Below are 16,198 nucleotides of genomic sequence, written 5' to 3' on the forward strand. Positions count from 1 at the left end.
AACAATCGGAAAGGGGATTGATCAGAGAAAATGACTTTACCCGAGTCCTCAGCAGTCCAATCCCTGTACCTTTTGCAGATTATCAGTCTGTCCCTGATGTTTTACCTGGAGAGAAGTGGCTTCTTTGCTGCCCTTCTTGACACCAGGCTATCCTCCAAAATTCTTCGCCTCACTGTGCGTGCAGATGCACTCACACCTGCCTGCTGCCATTCCTGAGCAAGCTCTGCAAAGGTGGTGCCCCGATCCCGCAGCTGAATCAACTTTAGGAGACGGTCCTGGTGCTTGCTGGACTTTCTTGGGCGCCCTGACGCCTTCTTCACAACAATTGAACCGCTCTCCTTGAAGCTCTTGATGATCCGATAAATGGTTGATTTAGGTGCAATCTTACTAGCAGCAATATCCTTGCCTGTGAAGTCATTTTTGTGCAAAGCATTGATGACGGCACGTGTTTCCTTGCAGGTAACCATGGTTAACAGAGGAAGAACAATGATTTCAAGCGCCACCCTCCTTTTAAAGCTTCCAGTCTGTTATTCTAACTCAATCAGCATGATCAGTGATCTCCAGCCTTGTCCTCGTCAACACTCTCACCTGTGTTAACGAGAGAATCACTGACATGATGGCAGCTGGTCCTTTTGTGGCAGGGCTGAAATGCAGTGGAAATATTTTTTGGGGATTAAGTTCATTTTCATGGCAAAGAGGGCCTTTGCAATTAATTGCAATTCATCTGATCACTCTTCATGACATTCTGGAGTATATGCAAATTGCAGCAGACTTTGTGAAAATTAGTATGCGTGTCATTCTCAACTTTTGACCACGACTGTACACCTGTTCTGAAAGGCCCCAGAGTCTGCAACACCACTAAGCAAGTGGCACCACCAAGCAAGCGCCACCATGAAGACCAAGGAACTCTCCAAACAGGTCAGAGACAAAGTTGTGGAGAAGTACAGATCAGGCTTAGGTTATAAAAAAAATACATGCCACGGAGCACCATTAAATCAATTATAAATTTTTTTAAAGAACATGGCACCACAACAAACCTGCCAAGAGAGGGATGCCCACCAAAACTCACGGACCAGGCAAGGAGGGCATTAATCAGAGGCAACAAAGAGACCAAAGATAACCCTGAAGGAGCTGCAATGCTCCAAAGCGGAAATTGGAGTATCTGGCCATTGGACCACTTTAAGCCGTACACTCCACAGAGCTGGGCTTTACGGAAGAGTGGACAGAAAAAAGCCATTGCTTAAAGAAAAAAATAAGCAAACATGTTTGGTGTTCTCCAAAAGGCATGTGGGAGACTCACCAAGCATACGGAAGAAGGTACTCTGGTCAGATGAGACTAAAATTGAGCTTTTTGGCCATCAAGGAAAACGCTATGTCTGGTGCAAACCCAACACCTCTCATCACCCCGAGAACACCATCCCCACAGTGAAGCATGGTGGCGGCAGCTTTATGCTGTGGGGATGTTTTTCCATCGGCAGGGACTGGGAAACTGGACAGAATTGAAGGAATGATGGATGGCACTAAATACAGGGAAATTCTTGAGGGAAACCTGTTTCAGTCTTCCAAAGATTTGAGACTGGGACGGAGGTTCACCTTCCAGCAGGACAATGACCCTAAGCATACTGCTAAAGCAACACTCGAGTGGTTTAAGGGGAAACATTTAAATGTCTTGGAATAGCCTAGTCAAAGCCCAGACCTCAATCCAATTGAGAATCTGTGGTATGACTTAAAGATTGCTGTACACCAGCGGAACCCATCCAACTTGAAGGAGCTGGAGCAGTTTTGCCTTGAAGAATAGGCAAAAATCCCAGTGGCTAGATTTGCCAAGCTTATAGAGACATACCCCAAGAGACTTGCAGCTGTAATTGCTGCAAAAAGTGGCTCTACAAAGTATTGACCTTGGGGGGTGGGGGGGGGGGGGTTAATAGTTATGCACGCTCAAGTTCTGTTTTTTTGTCTTATTCCTTGTTTGTTTCACAAATAAAAAGTTTTTTGCATCTTCAAAGTGGTAGGCATGTTGTGTAAATCAAATGATACAAACCCCCCAAAAATCCATTTTAATTCCAGGTTGTAAGGCAACAAAATAGGAAAAATGCCAAGGGGGTGAATACTTTCGCAAGCCACTATACACTCCAAACAGCCTACCTGACTGCTCGGAGTCGTCCGCATGGTCCTAAAGCACACCGAACTTCGTTTTGCATCACATGTTCAATGTTCAAACTGGGGGGGGGGGATGCAATTTCCCCAGTGAAATTGCACCCGAGTGGTAGCACAGCCAAGCCAAGCCAGTTTGGTCTGGTGGGAGCATCTCAGGTTGTTTTCACTACCAGGGCATAAAATGTACTTTTTAGTCCACCAGCAACTGTGGCAGGTCGATTTTAAAATCCACCAGACAGATTTTCTACTAGCCAAAATAAATCCCCCCCGCTCAAATTACACCAACAAAAACACAAAAAAACTGCTGAGCAAGCTTTGTAATGTTTTTAAAACAGATGTATTACTAGTAAGAAGTAATGTGGTATATTGTTTAAATGTTTTTGTGACCTAAGTCTTTTAACCAAAATATCACAGATGAGACAATAATGTTCACCTGCCCCTTTAAGGGCGGGAGGTTACTGCGGTAACGCGACTGAGTCTTGTGTGCCTGTGAGATTGAGTCTGACTAGTAGAAGCGTTGTCTTCTCTTCCCTAACAGTTGAACCTCAAACATAGAAAAACAACCCAGCTTGTGAACAAAACAATGTAAATAGCCAAAAAACACAAGGACAAAGTCTCACTTCAGTAGACTTTTGTTTCAAGTAAATTAGACCAACTTGTATGCCTGTGCGGATCTCTTCACATGCGCACAGCCCCCAGCCAGGCAGATGCAGCGCGAGGTGGAATAGGCTATTTAGGATTCATAGTTCTTTGACTGCGATTAAATTTAGCAGCAATTTAACAAAATGGCAGAAATACTTTGAAAACAGCTACTGCAGCATTTATTTTACTATAAATATGATCATACTTCACTATTTGTATTCACAAATGCGATTGAAATGCTCACACTGTGGCGCCCTGACCACCAGCCAACGTGGCTGGTGAAATGGACACAGTACCCGCCAATGCCAAATCTACCCGCACTTGGCTGGTGGGCGGTGTTAATTTTAGGCCCTGTTCCCCACTCTGGGTCACAGCAGAGCAAGCCAATAGGTCCCCATGTCTGTCCTCAGTCAGTCTTTCCATTGTCTAGCACTATGAAATGCAAGGCCAGGATTACTTCAAATTTCCCCCTGCCCTTACTGAGGGACTCTTGACAGAGTGAGACCCAGTCATGAAAGTTATTATGGTCTCTCTCTCTGGATAATCTCACTGGCTGTCAAAGATCTCATCGTCTTTCTCCTTTACAGTACATTCAACAGAAAATATCGTTCTACATCATCCAATCCTTCAGAGGAGAATTTAGACATTCCACCATCTTTCTTCACAGCACAACGCCTCTACCCTATTTGACCTAGATATAGTTTGTGTATGTATTGGTATACAGTACCAGTCAAAAGTTTGGACACACCTATTCACTCAAGGGTTTTTCTTTATTGTTACTATTTTATACCTTGTAGAATAATAGTGGAGACATCAAAACTATAAATTAACACATGGAATCAAGTAGTAACCAAAAAAGTGTTATATTTGAGATTCTTCAAATAGCCACCCTTTGCCTTGACAGCTTTGCACACTCTTGGCTACTTTGAAGAATCTCAAATATAAAATATATTTTGATTTGTTTAACACTTTTTTGGTTACTACATGATTCCATATGTGTTATTTCATAATTTTGATGTCTTGTCTACAATGTAGAAAATAGTAAAAATAAAGAAAAACCCTGGAATGAGTAAGTGTCAAAATCCACAAAAACTACCACACAACGCAAAACATGTTATATCATTTTTTATTTACCATACTAAATTATCATTGTAATTGCGCACAAATTGATGTCAGACATGCACCTACCAAAATGCTCTGTTGCTGATGACTGGGATGAATGCAGGAGCAGATTTCAGGAGCAATGATGACTGACATAAGGGCATGTACAAATCCTCAGCAATCTACAAACAATACCCCATAATGACGAAGTGTAAACAGGTTTTTAGATATTTTAGCAAATGTATTAAAAATAAAAGAACAGAAATACCTTATTCATAGAAGTATTCAGACCCTTTGCTATGAGACTCGAAATTGAGCTCAGGTGCTTCCTGTTGTTTCCATTGATCATCCTTGAGATATTTCTACAACTTGATTGGAGTCCACCTGTGATAAATTCAATTGATTGGACATGATTTGGAAAGGCACACACCTGTCTATATAAGGTCCCACAGTTGACAGCGCATGTCATAGCAAAAACCAAGCCATGAGGTCGAAGGAATTGTCCGTAGAGCTCAGAGACAGGATTGTGTCGGCACAGATCTGGGGAAGGGAACAAAAACCTTTCTGCAGCATTGAAGATCCCCAAGAACACAGCGGCCTCCATCATTCTTCAATGGAAGAAGTTTGGAACCACCAAGACTCTTCCTAGAGTTAAAAAAAACTTTAATCCCTTTTAGAATAAGGCTGTAACGTAACAAAATGTGGAAAAAGTCAAGGAGTCTGAATACTTTCCGAAGGCACTGTACGTGACAGGCCTATCTGGCTTATATGATTATGATAGTCATAATGCTTATTGAGTGTTTTAAAGTGCATTTTCTTAGTTCGTGACACAGGATTGTCATAATGCTTCATGACAGTGTCATAAAGTGTATTTTCTGCAAGTTAATTCAAATATGAAGAAAAAAAAAAATGAAGAATTCATTACAACAACAAAGGACTTAAGATAGAGGCAAGAGACAGAATTAGTCTGTTGGTAACATCGCTAATAGACCAGACGCTAACTAGAGGCAAGAGCCAGAACTAGTCTGTTTGGTAACATCGCTAACAGACCAGACACTAACTAAAGTCTATTAATCTAAAGTGGAAGTTGGGAGAGTTATATTTGAGTGTTTCAGTGAAACGTGAGGGAGGCCCCGCTCTCTCGCTTTCCCAGATGCTTAGTTAATTTCATTCCGATCTCCTTTGCATTATTGTAGCCTTTTCTGTAGCATGTCAACTATGTGTCTGCCTATCCCTGTTCTCTCCTCTCCGCACAGTCCATACAAACGCTTCACACAGCGTGGCTGCTGCCATTCTAATCTGGTGGTCCCTGCGCGCACGATCCACGTGGAGTTCCAGGTCTCTGGTAGCCTCTGGAACTGCCGTTCTGCTGCCAACAAGGCAGAGTTAATCTCAGCCTATGCCACCCTCCAGTCCCTCGACTTCTTGGCGCTGACGGAAACATGGATTACCACTGAAAACACTGCTACTCCTACTGCTCTTTCCTCGTCTGATCATATGTTCTCGCATACCCAGAAAGCATCTGGTCAGCGCGGCGGTGGCACTCTGCCCCTACTCAGATGGTAATGTGCCGTCTCAACCTTCGCTCTCTCTCTCCCGCTACTCTCTCCTCTTCCATCCTATCATCTCTTCCCTCTGCTAAATCCTTCTCCCTCCAATCTCCTGATTCCTCTACTCCCTCTCTGAATCTTTTGACTCTATGTCCCCTATCCTCCCGGCCGGCTCGGTCCTCTCCTCCTGCTCCGTGGCTTGACGATTCATTGCGAGCTCACAGAACAGGCCTCCGGGCAGCCGAGCGGAAATGGAGGAAAACTAGACTCCCTGCGGACCTGTCATCTTTCCACTCCCTCCTCTCTACATTCTCTTCCTCCGTTTCTGCTGCTAAAGCCACTTTCTAAAGTCCTTTGCTGTTGTTCTGGGATTGCTACAGACCCCCCTCAGCCACCAGTTGTGCCCTGAACACCATATGTGAATTGATTGCCCACCATCTATCCTCAGAGTTCGTATTGCTTGGTGACCTAAACTGGGATATGCTTAACACCCCAGCCGTCCTACGATCTAAACTAGATGTTCTCAATCTCACAAATTATCAAGGAACCTACCAGGTACAACCCTAAATCCGTTAACATGGGCACCCTCATAGACATCATCCTTACTAATTTACCCTCTAAATACACCTCCGCTGTCTTCAACCAGGCTCTCAGCGATCACTGCCTCATTGCCTACGTCCGTAATGGGTCCGCGGTCAAACGACCACCCCTCATCACTGTCAAATGCTCCCTAAAATACTTCAGCGAGCAGGCCTTTCTAATTGACCTGGCCCGGGTATCCTGGATGGATATTGACCTCATTCCGTCAGTAGAGGATGCCTGGTTGTTCTTTAAAAGTGCTTTCCTCTCCATCTTAAATAAGCATGCCCCATTCAAAAAATTCAGAACTAAGAACAGATATAGCCCCTGGTTCACCCCAGACTTGACTGCCCTTGACCAGCACAAAAACATCCTGTGGCGTACTGGATTAGCATCGAACAGCCCCCGCGATATGCAACTTTTCAGGGAAGTCAGGAACCAATATACACAATCAGTTAGGAAAGCAAAGGCTAACTTTTTCCCCCCCAAAAAAACTGCATCCTGTACCACTAACTCCAAAAGGTTCTGGGACACTGTTAAGTCCATGGAGAATAAGAGCAACTCCTCCCAGCTGCCCACTGCACTGAGGCTAGGAAACACTCTCACTACCAATAAATCTATGATAATTGAAAATTTCAACAAGCATTTTGCTACGGCTGGCCATGCTTTCCACCTGGCTACCCCTACCCCGGCCACCAGCTCTGCACCCTCCGCTGCAACTTGCAATTCCACAGGGGGCCAGTATGAAAAAGAAAAGGTATGCCCTCACTAACTGTATGTTGCTCTGGATAAGAGCATCTGCTAAATGACGTAAATATAATGCAAGATATGTAAACATTATTAAAGTAGCATTATTAAAGTTATATTATTAAAGTGACTAGTGTTCCATTTATTAAAGTGGACAGTGATTTTCAAGTCTGTATGTAGGCAGCAGCCTCTCTGTGCTAGTGACGGCTGTTTAACAGTCTGCTGGCCTTGAGATGGAAGCTGTTTTTCCCAGTCTCTCGGTCCCAGCTTTGATGCACCTATACGGACCTCGCCTTCTGGATGATAGCAGGGGGAAAAGTCATATGTACGCAGAGGAACTTAAAACTTTCCACCTTCTCCACTGCTGTCCCATCGATGTGGATATGGGGGTACTCCCTCTGCTGTTTCCTGAAGTCCACGATCTCCTTAGTTTTTTTTACGTTGAATGAGAGGTTATTTTCCTGACACCACACTCCGAGAGCCCTCACCTCCTCCCTGTAGGCTATCTCATCGTTGTTGGTAATCAAGCCTACTACTGTTGTGTCATTTGCAAACTTGATGATTGAGTTGGAGGCATGCATGGCTACGCAGTCATGGGTGAACAGGGAGTACAGGAGGGGGATGAGTACACACCCTTGTCGGGCCCCAGTGTTGAGGAACAGCGAAGTGGAGATGTTGTTTCCTACCTTCACCACCTGGGGGCAGCCCGTCAGGAAGTCCAGGACCCAATTGCACAGGGCGGGGCTGAGACCCAGGGCCTCAAGCTTGATGATGAGCTTGGAGGGTACTATGGTGTTGAATGCTGAGCTGTAGTCAATGAACAGCATTCTTACATAGGTATTCCTCTTGTCCAGATGGGATAGGGCAGTGTGCAGTGTGATGGTGATTGCATCGTCTGTGGACCTATTGGAGCGGTATGCAAATTGAAGTGGGTCTAGGGTGACAGGTAAGGTGGAGGTGATATGATCCTTGACTAGTCTCTCAAAGCATTTCATGATGACAGAAGTGAGTGCTATGGGGCGATAGTCATTTAGTTCAGTTACATATGCTTTCTTGGGTACAGGAACAATGGTGGCCATCTTGAAGCATGTGGGGACAGCAGACTGGGATAGGGAAAGATTGAATATGTCCGTAAACACAACAGCCAGCTGGTCTGCGCATGCTCTGAGTACGCGGCTAGGAATGCCGTCCGGGCCGGCAGCCTTGCGAGGGTTAACACGTTCAAATGTCTTACTCACGTCGGTCACGGAAGAGGAGAGCCCACAGTCCTTGGTAGCTGGCCGCGTCGGTGGCACTGTGTTATCCTCAAAGCGGGCAAAGAACTTGTTTAGCTTGTCTGGCAGCAAGACGTCGGTGTCTGCGACGTGGCTGGTTTTCCTATTGTAGTCCGTGATTGTCTGTAAACCCTGCCACATACGTCTCGTGTCTGAGCCGTTGAATTGCGACTCCACTGTGTCTCGATTTTGACGTTTTGCTTGTTTGATTGCATTGCGGAGGGAACGACCACACGGTTTGTATTCTGCCATACTCCCAGTCACCTTGCAATGGTTAAATGCGGTGGTTCGTGCTTTCAGTTTTTCGCGAATGCTGCCATCTATCCACGGTTTCTGGTTAGGGTAGGTTTTAATAGTTACAGTGGGTACGACATCTCCTATACACTTCCTTATAAACCCACTCACCGAATCAGCGTATACGTATTCTCAGAGGCTACCCGTAACATATCCCAGTCGGCGTGATCAAAACAATCTTGAAGCGTGGATTCCGATTGGTCAGAACAGCGTTGAATAGTCCTAAGCACAGTGCTTCCTGTTTGAGTTTCTGCCTATAGGAAGGGAGGAGCAAAATGGAGTCGGTCAGATTTGCCGAAAGGAGGGCGGGGGAGGGCCTTGTATGCATAGTGGAAATTAGTATAACAATCGTCCAGCGTTTTTCCAGCGCGAGTGCTACAGTCAATATGCCGATAGAATTTAGGTAGCCTTTTTCTCAAATTTGTTTTGTTAAAATCCCCAGCTACAATAAATGCAGCCACAGGATATATGGTTTCCAGTTTGCATAAAGTCCAGTGAAGTTACTTGAGGGCCGTCGTGGTATCGGCTTGAGGGGGGATATACACGGCTGTAACAATAACCGAAGAGAATTATCTTGGGAGATAATATGGTCGGCATTTGATTTGTGTGGAATTCTAGGTCAGGTGAACAAAATGACTTGAGTTCCTGTATGTTGTTACAATTACACCATGAGTCGTTAGTCATGAAACATACCCCCCCCCCTTCTTCTTCCCGGAGAGATGTTTATTCCTGTCGGCTCGATGTACTGAGAACCCAGATGGATGTATGGACGGGGACAGTATATCCCGAGAGAGCCATGTTTCCTTGAAACAGAGTATGTTACATGTTACAATCCCTGATGTCTCTCTGGAAAGCAACCCTTGCCCTGATCTCAACCAGTTTGTTGTCTAGGGACTGGACATTAGCGAGTAATATACTCGGAAGCGATGGGTGGTGTGCGCACCTCCTAAGTCTGACTAGGAGACCGCTCCGGCGGCGTTTGTTTTGGATCGGCCTCTGGAATCAGTTCAAATGCCCTGGGTGGTGCGAACAAAGGATCCGCTTCGGGAAAGTCGTATTCCTGGTCGTAGTGCTGGTAAGTTGACGCCGTTCTGATATCCAATAGTTCTTCCCGGCTGTATGTAATAACACTTAAGATTTTCTGGGCTAACAATGTAAGAAATAATACACAAAAAAACAAAATACTGCAAAGTTTCCTAAGGACTAGAAGCAAGGCAGCCCTCTCTGTCGGCGCCATCTTGACATTTCCATGTGAAAGGAAACACTTTGAAGTTTGTGGAAATGTGAAATTAATGTAGGAGAATATAACACATTAGATCTGGTAAAAGATAATACAAACAAAAAAACATGTTTTTTCTATTTGTTTTTCTGTTCCATCTTTTAAATGCAAGAGAAAGGCCACAATATAATATTGCAGTTTAGGCACAATTTAGATTTTGGCCACTAGTGTGTGCGCAAAGTTTCAGATTGATCCAGTGAAGCATTGCAATACTGGACTATTTTGTATCAAGTCTGCCCAAATGTGCCGAATTGGTCAAGACATTTTCAAGTACATAACTATAGAGAACATACAAAAATGATATGGTAATACAAAATGTAAGTTTACACACTCCCAGGAATGTCATACATGATGGATTATTAGCTTATACGCTAACTTTCACATATCTAGATGGCTGGGCGGGGTGGGTGTGGAGCCAGAGACAGCAGGGGTTCAAACCGTAGAACCCAGTTCCTACATTTGAATAAAAAATTGATTTTTATCAAACAAAACTACGCTACATTTTATCTCTGGGACCCTTAGGATGACAAATCAGAGCAAGATTACTGAATGTAAGTACATTATTTACCTTCAGAGTGTTGTGCACTCTCCTCAAACAATAGCATGGTATTTTCTCACTGTAATAGCTACTGTAAATTGGACAGTGCAGTTAGATTAACAATAATTTAAGCTTTCTGCCCATATAAGACATGTCTGTGTCCTGGAAAGTTTGCTGTTTCTTACAACAGTCATGCTAATCACATTAGCGCACAACCATCCTGTTAGCTCAACCGTCCTGTATACGGGACACCGATCCCGTAGAGGTTAAACTACAACACTGCCCCTATAAGAAAGAAAAAAGAAGAAAAAAAACTCTCAGCGGAGGGAGAGAGCAGCAGATTGAGGGTCCGCCTCAACATCCCTCCGCTCTCTCTTTCCTCCACTGACTGACAAAAAAAGGACAGAGTCTTCCAGCTGACGGCGAAACTCAAGTCGTACCGCATTATTTCTGCCTATTTGTTACTCCTATGAACAGAGAAAGTGAAATATTCCTCAATATTAAAAAAGACCCAAGCCGCTAATAATAACAACAATGCAAGCCTATAGATACACTTTCCTACTCATTCATTACTGCTGCAGTGCTTGCTGTAGCGCTGAGTGGAAATAAGAACAACGTGCATTTTATGGCTTATAAAAGTGTTGAATAGTAAGAGCTTAAATATGAACTCACTCATAAAAACAGCATCTCTTTGCTGTATTCGTTGCCAGTCTCTCTCAATCTCACAGTATCAACTTTGCTGTAGCTTTCTTTTATGCCTGCTATGTTACTGCAGACACTGTCATCTGAGCCATCCAATTGGCCAGCGGTAGGCCTATAATGCACTTGATTTGCTCTCTGGGCCTACCGGAACGACAGAGTTTGTGCCTTCAGACACATGAAATGGTTCAAAATGACAACAAAACACCAATGAACAAGTAAGTGTACACACACACCTACAAACACACACAGGAAAAATGCAAAAACCTAAAAACAAGGGCTTTGGGCAACTTTTTGTTGTGCGGTGACAAAGTGCAGTTGGATAAAGGTCATTGGTCAGTTGAGGACAGTAACAGGTGGTGATGCTGGACAAAAAGTTTCAGGCAGGCCTCTACAAAGGTCACCTTAACACAACAGCTACACTGTGCCATGTGCATAACAAGGAAGTAAAAGAGCTACGTCAACAGATGGAAAAATCATACAAAATGGGAGGCAGAGGCAGAGTGACTATGCAGTACTGAAGGACAGACAGAGAGGAGGAAGGAACTGTGTGCGAGGTAGTGTCATTCAGCTTACCTCTGCGGCCATGCTCTTCCTCCTGTAAAAAGACAAGAAGATAAATGTTATTTGCCACCAGCAATGATGATTTCTGAGTTCAGATGGGTCATAAAGTTGTTTAGAGGGATTAATTGGTTTTACTCAATGGAAATTGTGGTTGGGGCATTACACTTCTTTTGTTGTAACTTCTTCCACATTAACCATGTTTCCATCCAACCTTTTTTATGTGAGTAAAATACATGTCGGATATAAAATGTCAAGACAGACCTGATGGAAACAGCTAATTTGTCAGTAAACTTTACAAATGTTGATAAAACAAAAATATGCTAGATAAGGTGGGATCTTTTTGTGTCTGTAAAAGGTATTATGCAAGAAATGCCGATGGAAATGCCTTAATGTGCAAATATTGATATAATAACCATCATATTGAAGTAAACTTGGAGTCACGCGATGACATGTTGTGTGGTCCTCCCACTACGACTCGGGAAAGTATGCAGTTTATTAGGCTACAGATGAAATAAGTTATGATGAACTTCACAGGGTGGTGAAAGTGCAAGGTGATGAGCTTGACGCTCCTTTCCAATAAAAAGCCTGCTGGTTTTCTATTCTACCTGATAATTGCTTGCAACGACAGGGTTGTGGGTTCGATTCCCACGGGGGGCCAGTATGAAAAATGTATGCACTCACTAACTGTAAGTCGCTCTGGATAAGAGCATCTGTTAAATGACTAAAATGTAAAATAATTAACTACACACACACCTGGTGTTCAATGTCTAAAATCAGTCCCCGATTAGGGGATATTTTTGCAATGGAACTGGCTTGGAGGTCCAGAGTTGAGTGAGGGATGTAAGCTATTCTACCTGCACTGTTGGCTAGAGTGCATGTGCCAAGACCAGAGTAGGCACATTCGCAATATAACGCAACATTTTTTTTTTACAAAATCAGCAGGAAATGCGATGGAAACCCATTTAACTTCTATTCTTTATTTGGTACATGAAGATTTAACCGCAAAAGTTATTTTTATGTGCACAATGTCATCACGCACAGCCTTTTATCCACAACAGGTCAACTTGATTGAAACATCTATGGTGGGAAAATGGCCATATTTTTTTAATGCAGATTTTAGAATATGCGCATGAAACTCAGACGTCAATTGTATGGAAACCTAGCTAATGACATCATACAAAGTGCTACAGCAAAATCCAATAAACTAAATGGAAGAGCTTTGGGATATTCATGTAACCCTGACTGTGGTGCTTACCGGGAAGGGGTACGGGTGCACGGCTGACTCGGGCGGATAGACAATGAAGTGGCGCAGAGTGAAGCCGAAGCCCTGAGAGGTGCGTCGAAGACGGAGTGTCTTGGGCCCCGGCCACGAGAACGGCTCCTCCTCGCCCTGCAGGTTGAACAGGCCTGCATGGGAATCCCCCTGCTCACCCCACTCTGGCACGTCATTCTGGGGAGAAGAGAGGAGCAAGGAAAGGCGGGCGGGCGGGAGATGGGGGAGAGAGAGATGCAATTATTATTATACTGTACACTCAACTGTATGACAGACTGAAATAAGATCTACTGCAGGTGGTTCAGAGTTAAGCTACTCAATTTCTACTGAGAAAGGCAAGGATTGTATGAAAGTAGTACAAAGTTCAAGCAGAGACAAAATCGACGCACGCTGTATAAATACATTGATTCCTTTTGGAAAATAAACCACGAGTCTGGCAACGACTCAGTGTCTTGTCTATGTTCTGTATCCTGCAAAATACTGGTTCATAAACAACAGTAATAATAACATGGGTCTGGACTAGCTAGGTCATCAAAAACATGGGATCTAGAGGAAATTCACAGAAACGCCTCCAATACTTCAACCAAGGAGTTAGAGCTACATCATCTGCGCCAGCTCATCTAAGTGAGTAACTGTAACAGAGTCATCGTGCCATAGTGCTGGTGTCACATTTCCAGTGTTACTGTAGAGCCTGGGGCCTCAAACATCCACTGCTGTGTTTACTGGGTATTTATAGCCTCACACCTTTGTGGTGCGGCTCCCACCCTCTCCTCCCCACCCTCCTACTCCCCAAGCTCAAATTTCCAGTCAAAGCACAACTGTTAGGAAACTCACTGTTCAAACAATCAATCCCTGCCTGCTTTGCTTGCTCTTCTACTCAACCTCAAACCTCCCCCTCTCCCTGGCCTCATGCAGTACAAGGGTTGCAAAATTCTGGGAACTTTCAATAAATTCCCGGTTGGAGGATTCCAGGAATCAGAAGGGAAAAAGCAGGAAATCTGGAACGCTCCAACCAGGATTTTGGGGAAACCATGAAATGTATTGAAATTTCCCTGAATTTTGCAACCCTATCCAGCACAGCACCCACCCAAAACTCCAACCCCCTTACCGTCCCTCCTCCTAGCCCTGAGCTTCACCCACAATAATAGGAATGTGATGAGCTAGCATTCACACTAACCCTGCTGCCTGCCTGGGGAAATGTGATAAGTAGTTGATGTCAGAAAATTGATTCAGCTACATACTAACCGAACCCAACATAGGCCAACCAACTTTACGGCTAAATTGAGATATTTCAGCTAACTGCTTCCGCTCTGACATGACAACATCCTATCCACAGCAAAAAACAAACCACACGTCATTTTGATTAGGACCTGCTTTACTTTCATGGTTGATTTGTGGATCAAAGCAATACATTGAGTGGATCCAGATCAATCCATTTTCTACTCAAGAAGCTGCCAAAATAGAGTAATCGGACAGCCAAAACATATTGCAGAAGCAAAGCGGGAGCCAGTTTACTTTTCACAAACCCTCTGATTTCTAACACACTCAGTCAGCAAAACATTATACAGGAAGAACGTTCAATACATTTAACAACTGCAAATCAACAGCCTCTAGGGTTCTACCATGTTGAAACTGTTTTTTGCTGTATCTTTCTGTTCATCAAATCGGTAAGATGTTTATTAGATCTCCTGGGGCTAAATATCTAGGCTACGTCAAAGGAGCAACAGAACCCTTTGGCATCTTTTTGAGCTTTGTGGTCAACAAAACACATGTTGAACAGAACAGAAGTTGAACAGAGGTACAAAAGACATCAGGGGCTCAACCTTATCATGGGAGAACGAGCCAATGGCAGAATGGCTGCTGTGAAACCGAGTTGCAGGTTCAGCTGTGTGACACCCGAGTCAGTTTGGTTGGGTGGGAACTAACTGGCCAAACAGGTTTCCGACTGTCATCCACAGCTGTAACTGTTGTTCCCCAGCTCCAGCACTACTTCCCCGTTTGTGTGTAGTGTGGAGGTGTTTGTCCTACATTAATTCCACTCAAATCCATGTTTGAGAATAATTAGGCTATGCAGTAAGCGTGTCCATCTGTAAGTTAGGCCCAAGAATGCTGATCCGCCCCTACCTGTAAAAATATGTAGGCTATTCAGTCAAAGCCATCTTCTATGAATCATACAGCGCATTTTTAGAAATTATGATCGAAGAGCTTATGAATGACAATAGTACTTAGACTTCCACCAGCAATCTTTTTTTCTTTTACTGTTGAAAAGCGATATCCCAAGTATAAACACAGTAAAATACACACACTAGAGGGTAAAACAATACGTTTCTTGCTAGCTTACAGCTGAAGCTATCATCAACTCACTACCATTGTACTTTGTGATAACATGCAAACCATAATGCTAAATATGCCGTTTTCAAAGCAGATTGCCACCAAAACATTATTAATTCACTTAAAAATCGGTCTCTCTCACGTCTCTACCAAAGAATATCTATTGCCTCAGGAAACTGACTCTGGGCCACCACCTTTCCTCAAGAATGATGTCATTACTGGTTAAAGAGAGAGCGTGCACTTTTATAAAATAAGCTACTTCTATGCAAATGTTGTTTAACAGTGCAATAAAATAAGTCCCAAATGGAATGGAAACAGATTGCCATCTGTATCCCCATTAAAACCAGCCACTTAAATACACATACAGTGGGGAGAACAAGTATTTGAAACACTTCCGATTTTGCAGGTTTTCCTACTTACAAAGTATGTAGAGGTCTGTAATTTTTTATCATAGGTACACTTCAACTGTGAGAGACGGAATCTAAAACAAAAATCCAGAATATCACATTGTATGATTTTTAAGTAATTAATTTGCATTTTATTGCATGATATAAGTATTTGATACATCAGAAAAGCAGAACTTAATATTTGGTACAGGAACCTTTGTTTGAAATTACAGAGATCATACGTTTCCTGTAGGTCTTGACCAGGTTTGCACACACTGTAGCAGGGATTTTGGCCCACTCCTCCATACAGACCTTCTCCAGATCCTTCAGGTTTCGGGGCTGTCCCTGGGCAATACGGACTTTCAGCTCCCTCCAAATATTTCCTATTGGGTTCAGGTCTGGAGACTGGCTAGGCCACTCCAGGACCTTGAGATGCTATTACGGAGCCACTCCTTAGTTGCCCTGGCTGTGTGTTCCGGGTCGTTGTCATGCTGGAAGACCCAGCAACGACCCATCTTCAATGCTCTTACTGAGGGAAGGAGGTTGTTGGCCAAGATCTCGCGATACATGGCCCCTTCCATCCTCCCCTCAATACGGTGCAGTCGTCCTGTCCCCTTTGCAGAAAAGCATCCCCAAAGAATGATGTTTCCACCTCCATACTTCACGGTTGGGATGGTGTTCTTGGGGTTGTACTCATCCTTCTTATTCCTCCAAACATGGCGAGTGGAGTTTAGACCAAAAAGCTCTATTTTTGTCTCATCAGACCACATGACCTTCTCCCATT

The 16,198-nt window shown here is 43.8% G+C and overlaps 1 protein-coding gene across 3 annotated transcripts in view; it reads right to left on the bottom strand.

Moving 5' to 3' along the window:
- Nucleotides 1-16,198, bottom strand: part of LOC311098988 (rho GTPase-activating protein 21-like) — an 87,913-nt gene that overhangs the window by 52,793 nt on the left and 18,922 nt on the right. For 2 of the 3 annotated variants that reach the window (XM_084139568.1, XM_084139567.1), the window contains exons 3-4: nucleotides 12,680-12,874; nucleotides 11,437-11,458 (exon numbers count right to left, since the gene is read on the bottom strand). In XM_084139568.1, the coding sequence (XP_083995694.1) occupies nucleotides 11,437-11,458; nucleotides 12,680-12,874 (217 nt within the window). Of the gene's footprint in view, nucleotides 1-3,987; nucleotides 6,197-11,436; nucleotides 11,459-12,679; nucleotides 12,875-16,198 lie in introns of those variants that run through there. The other variant, XM_084139569.1, reaches the window with a different exon arrangement.

Source organism: Coregonus lavaretus, assembly GCF_964263955.1.
Source record: "Coregonus lavaretus genome assembly, chromosome: 23".
Taxonomy (NCBI): Eukaryota; Metazoa; Chordata; class Actinopteri; order Salmoniformes; family Salmonidae; genus Coregonus; species Coregonus lavaretus.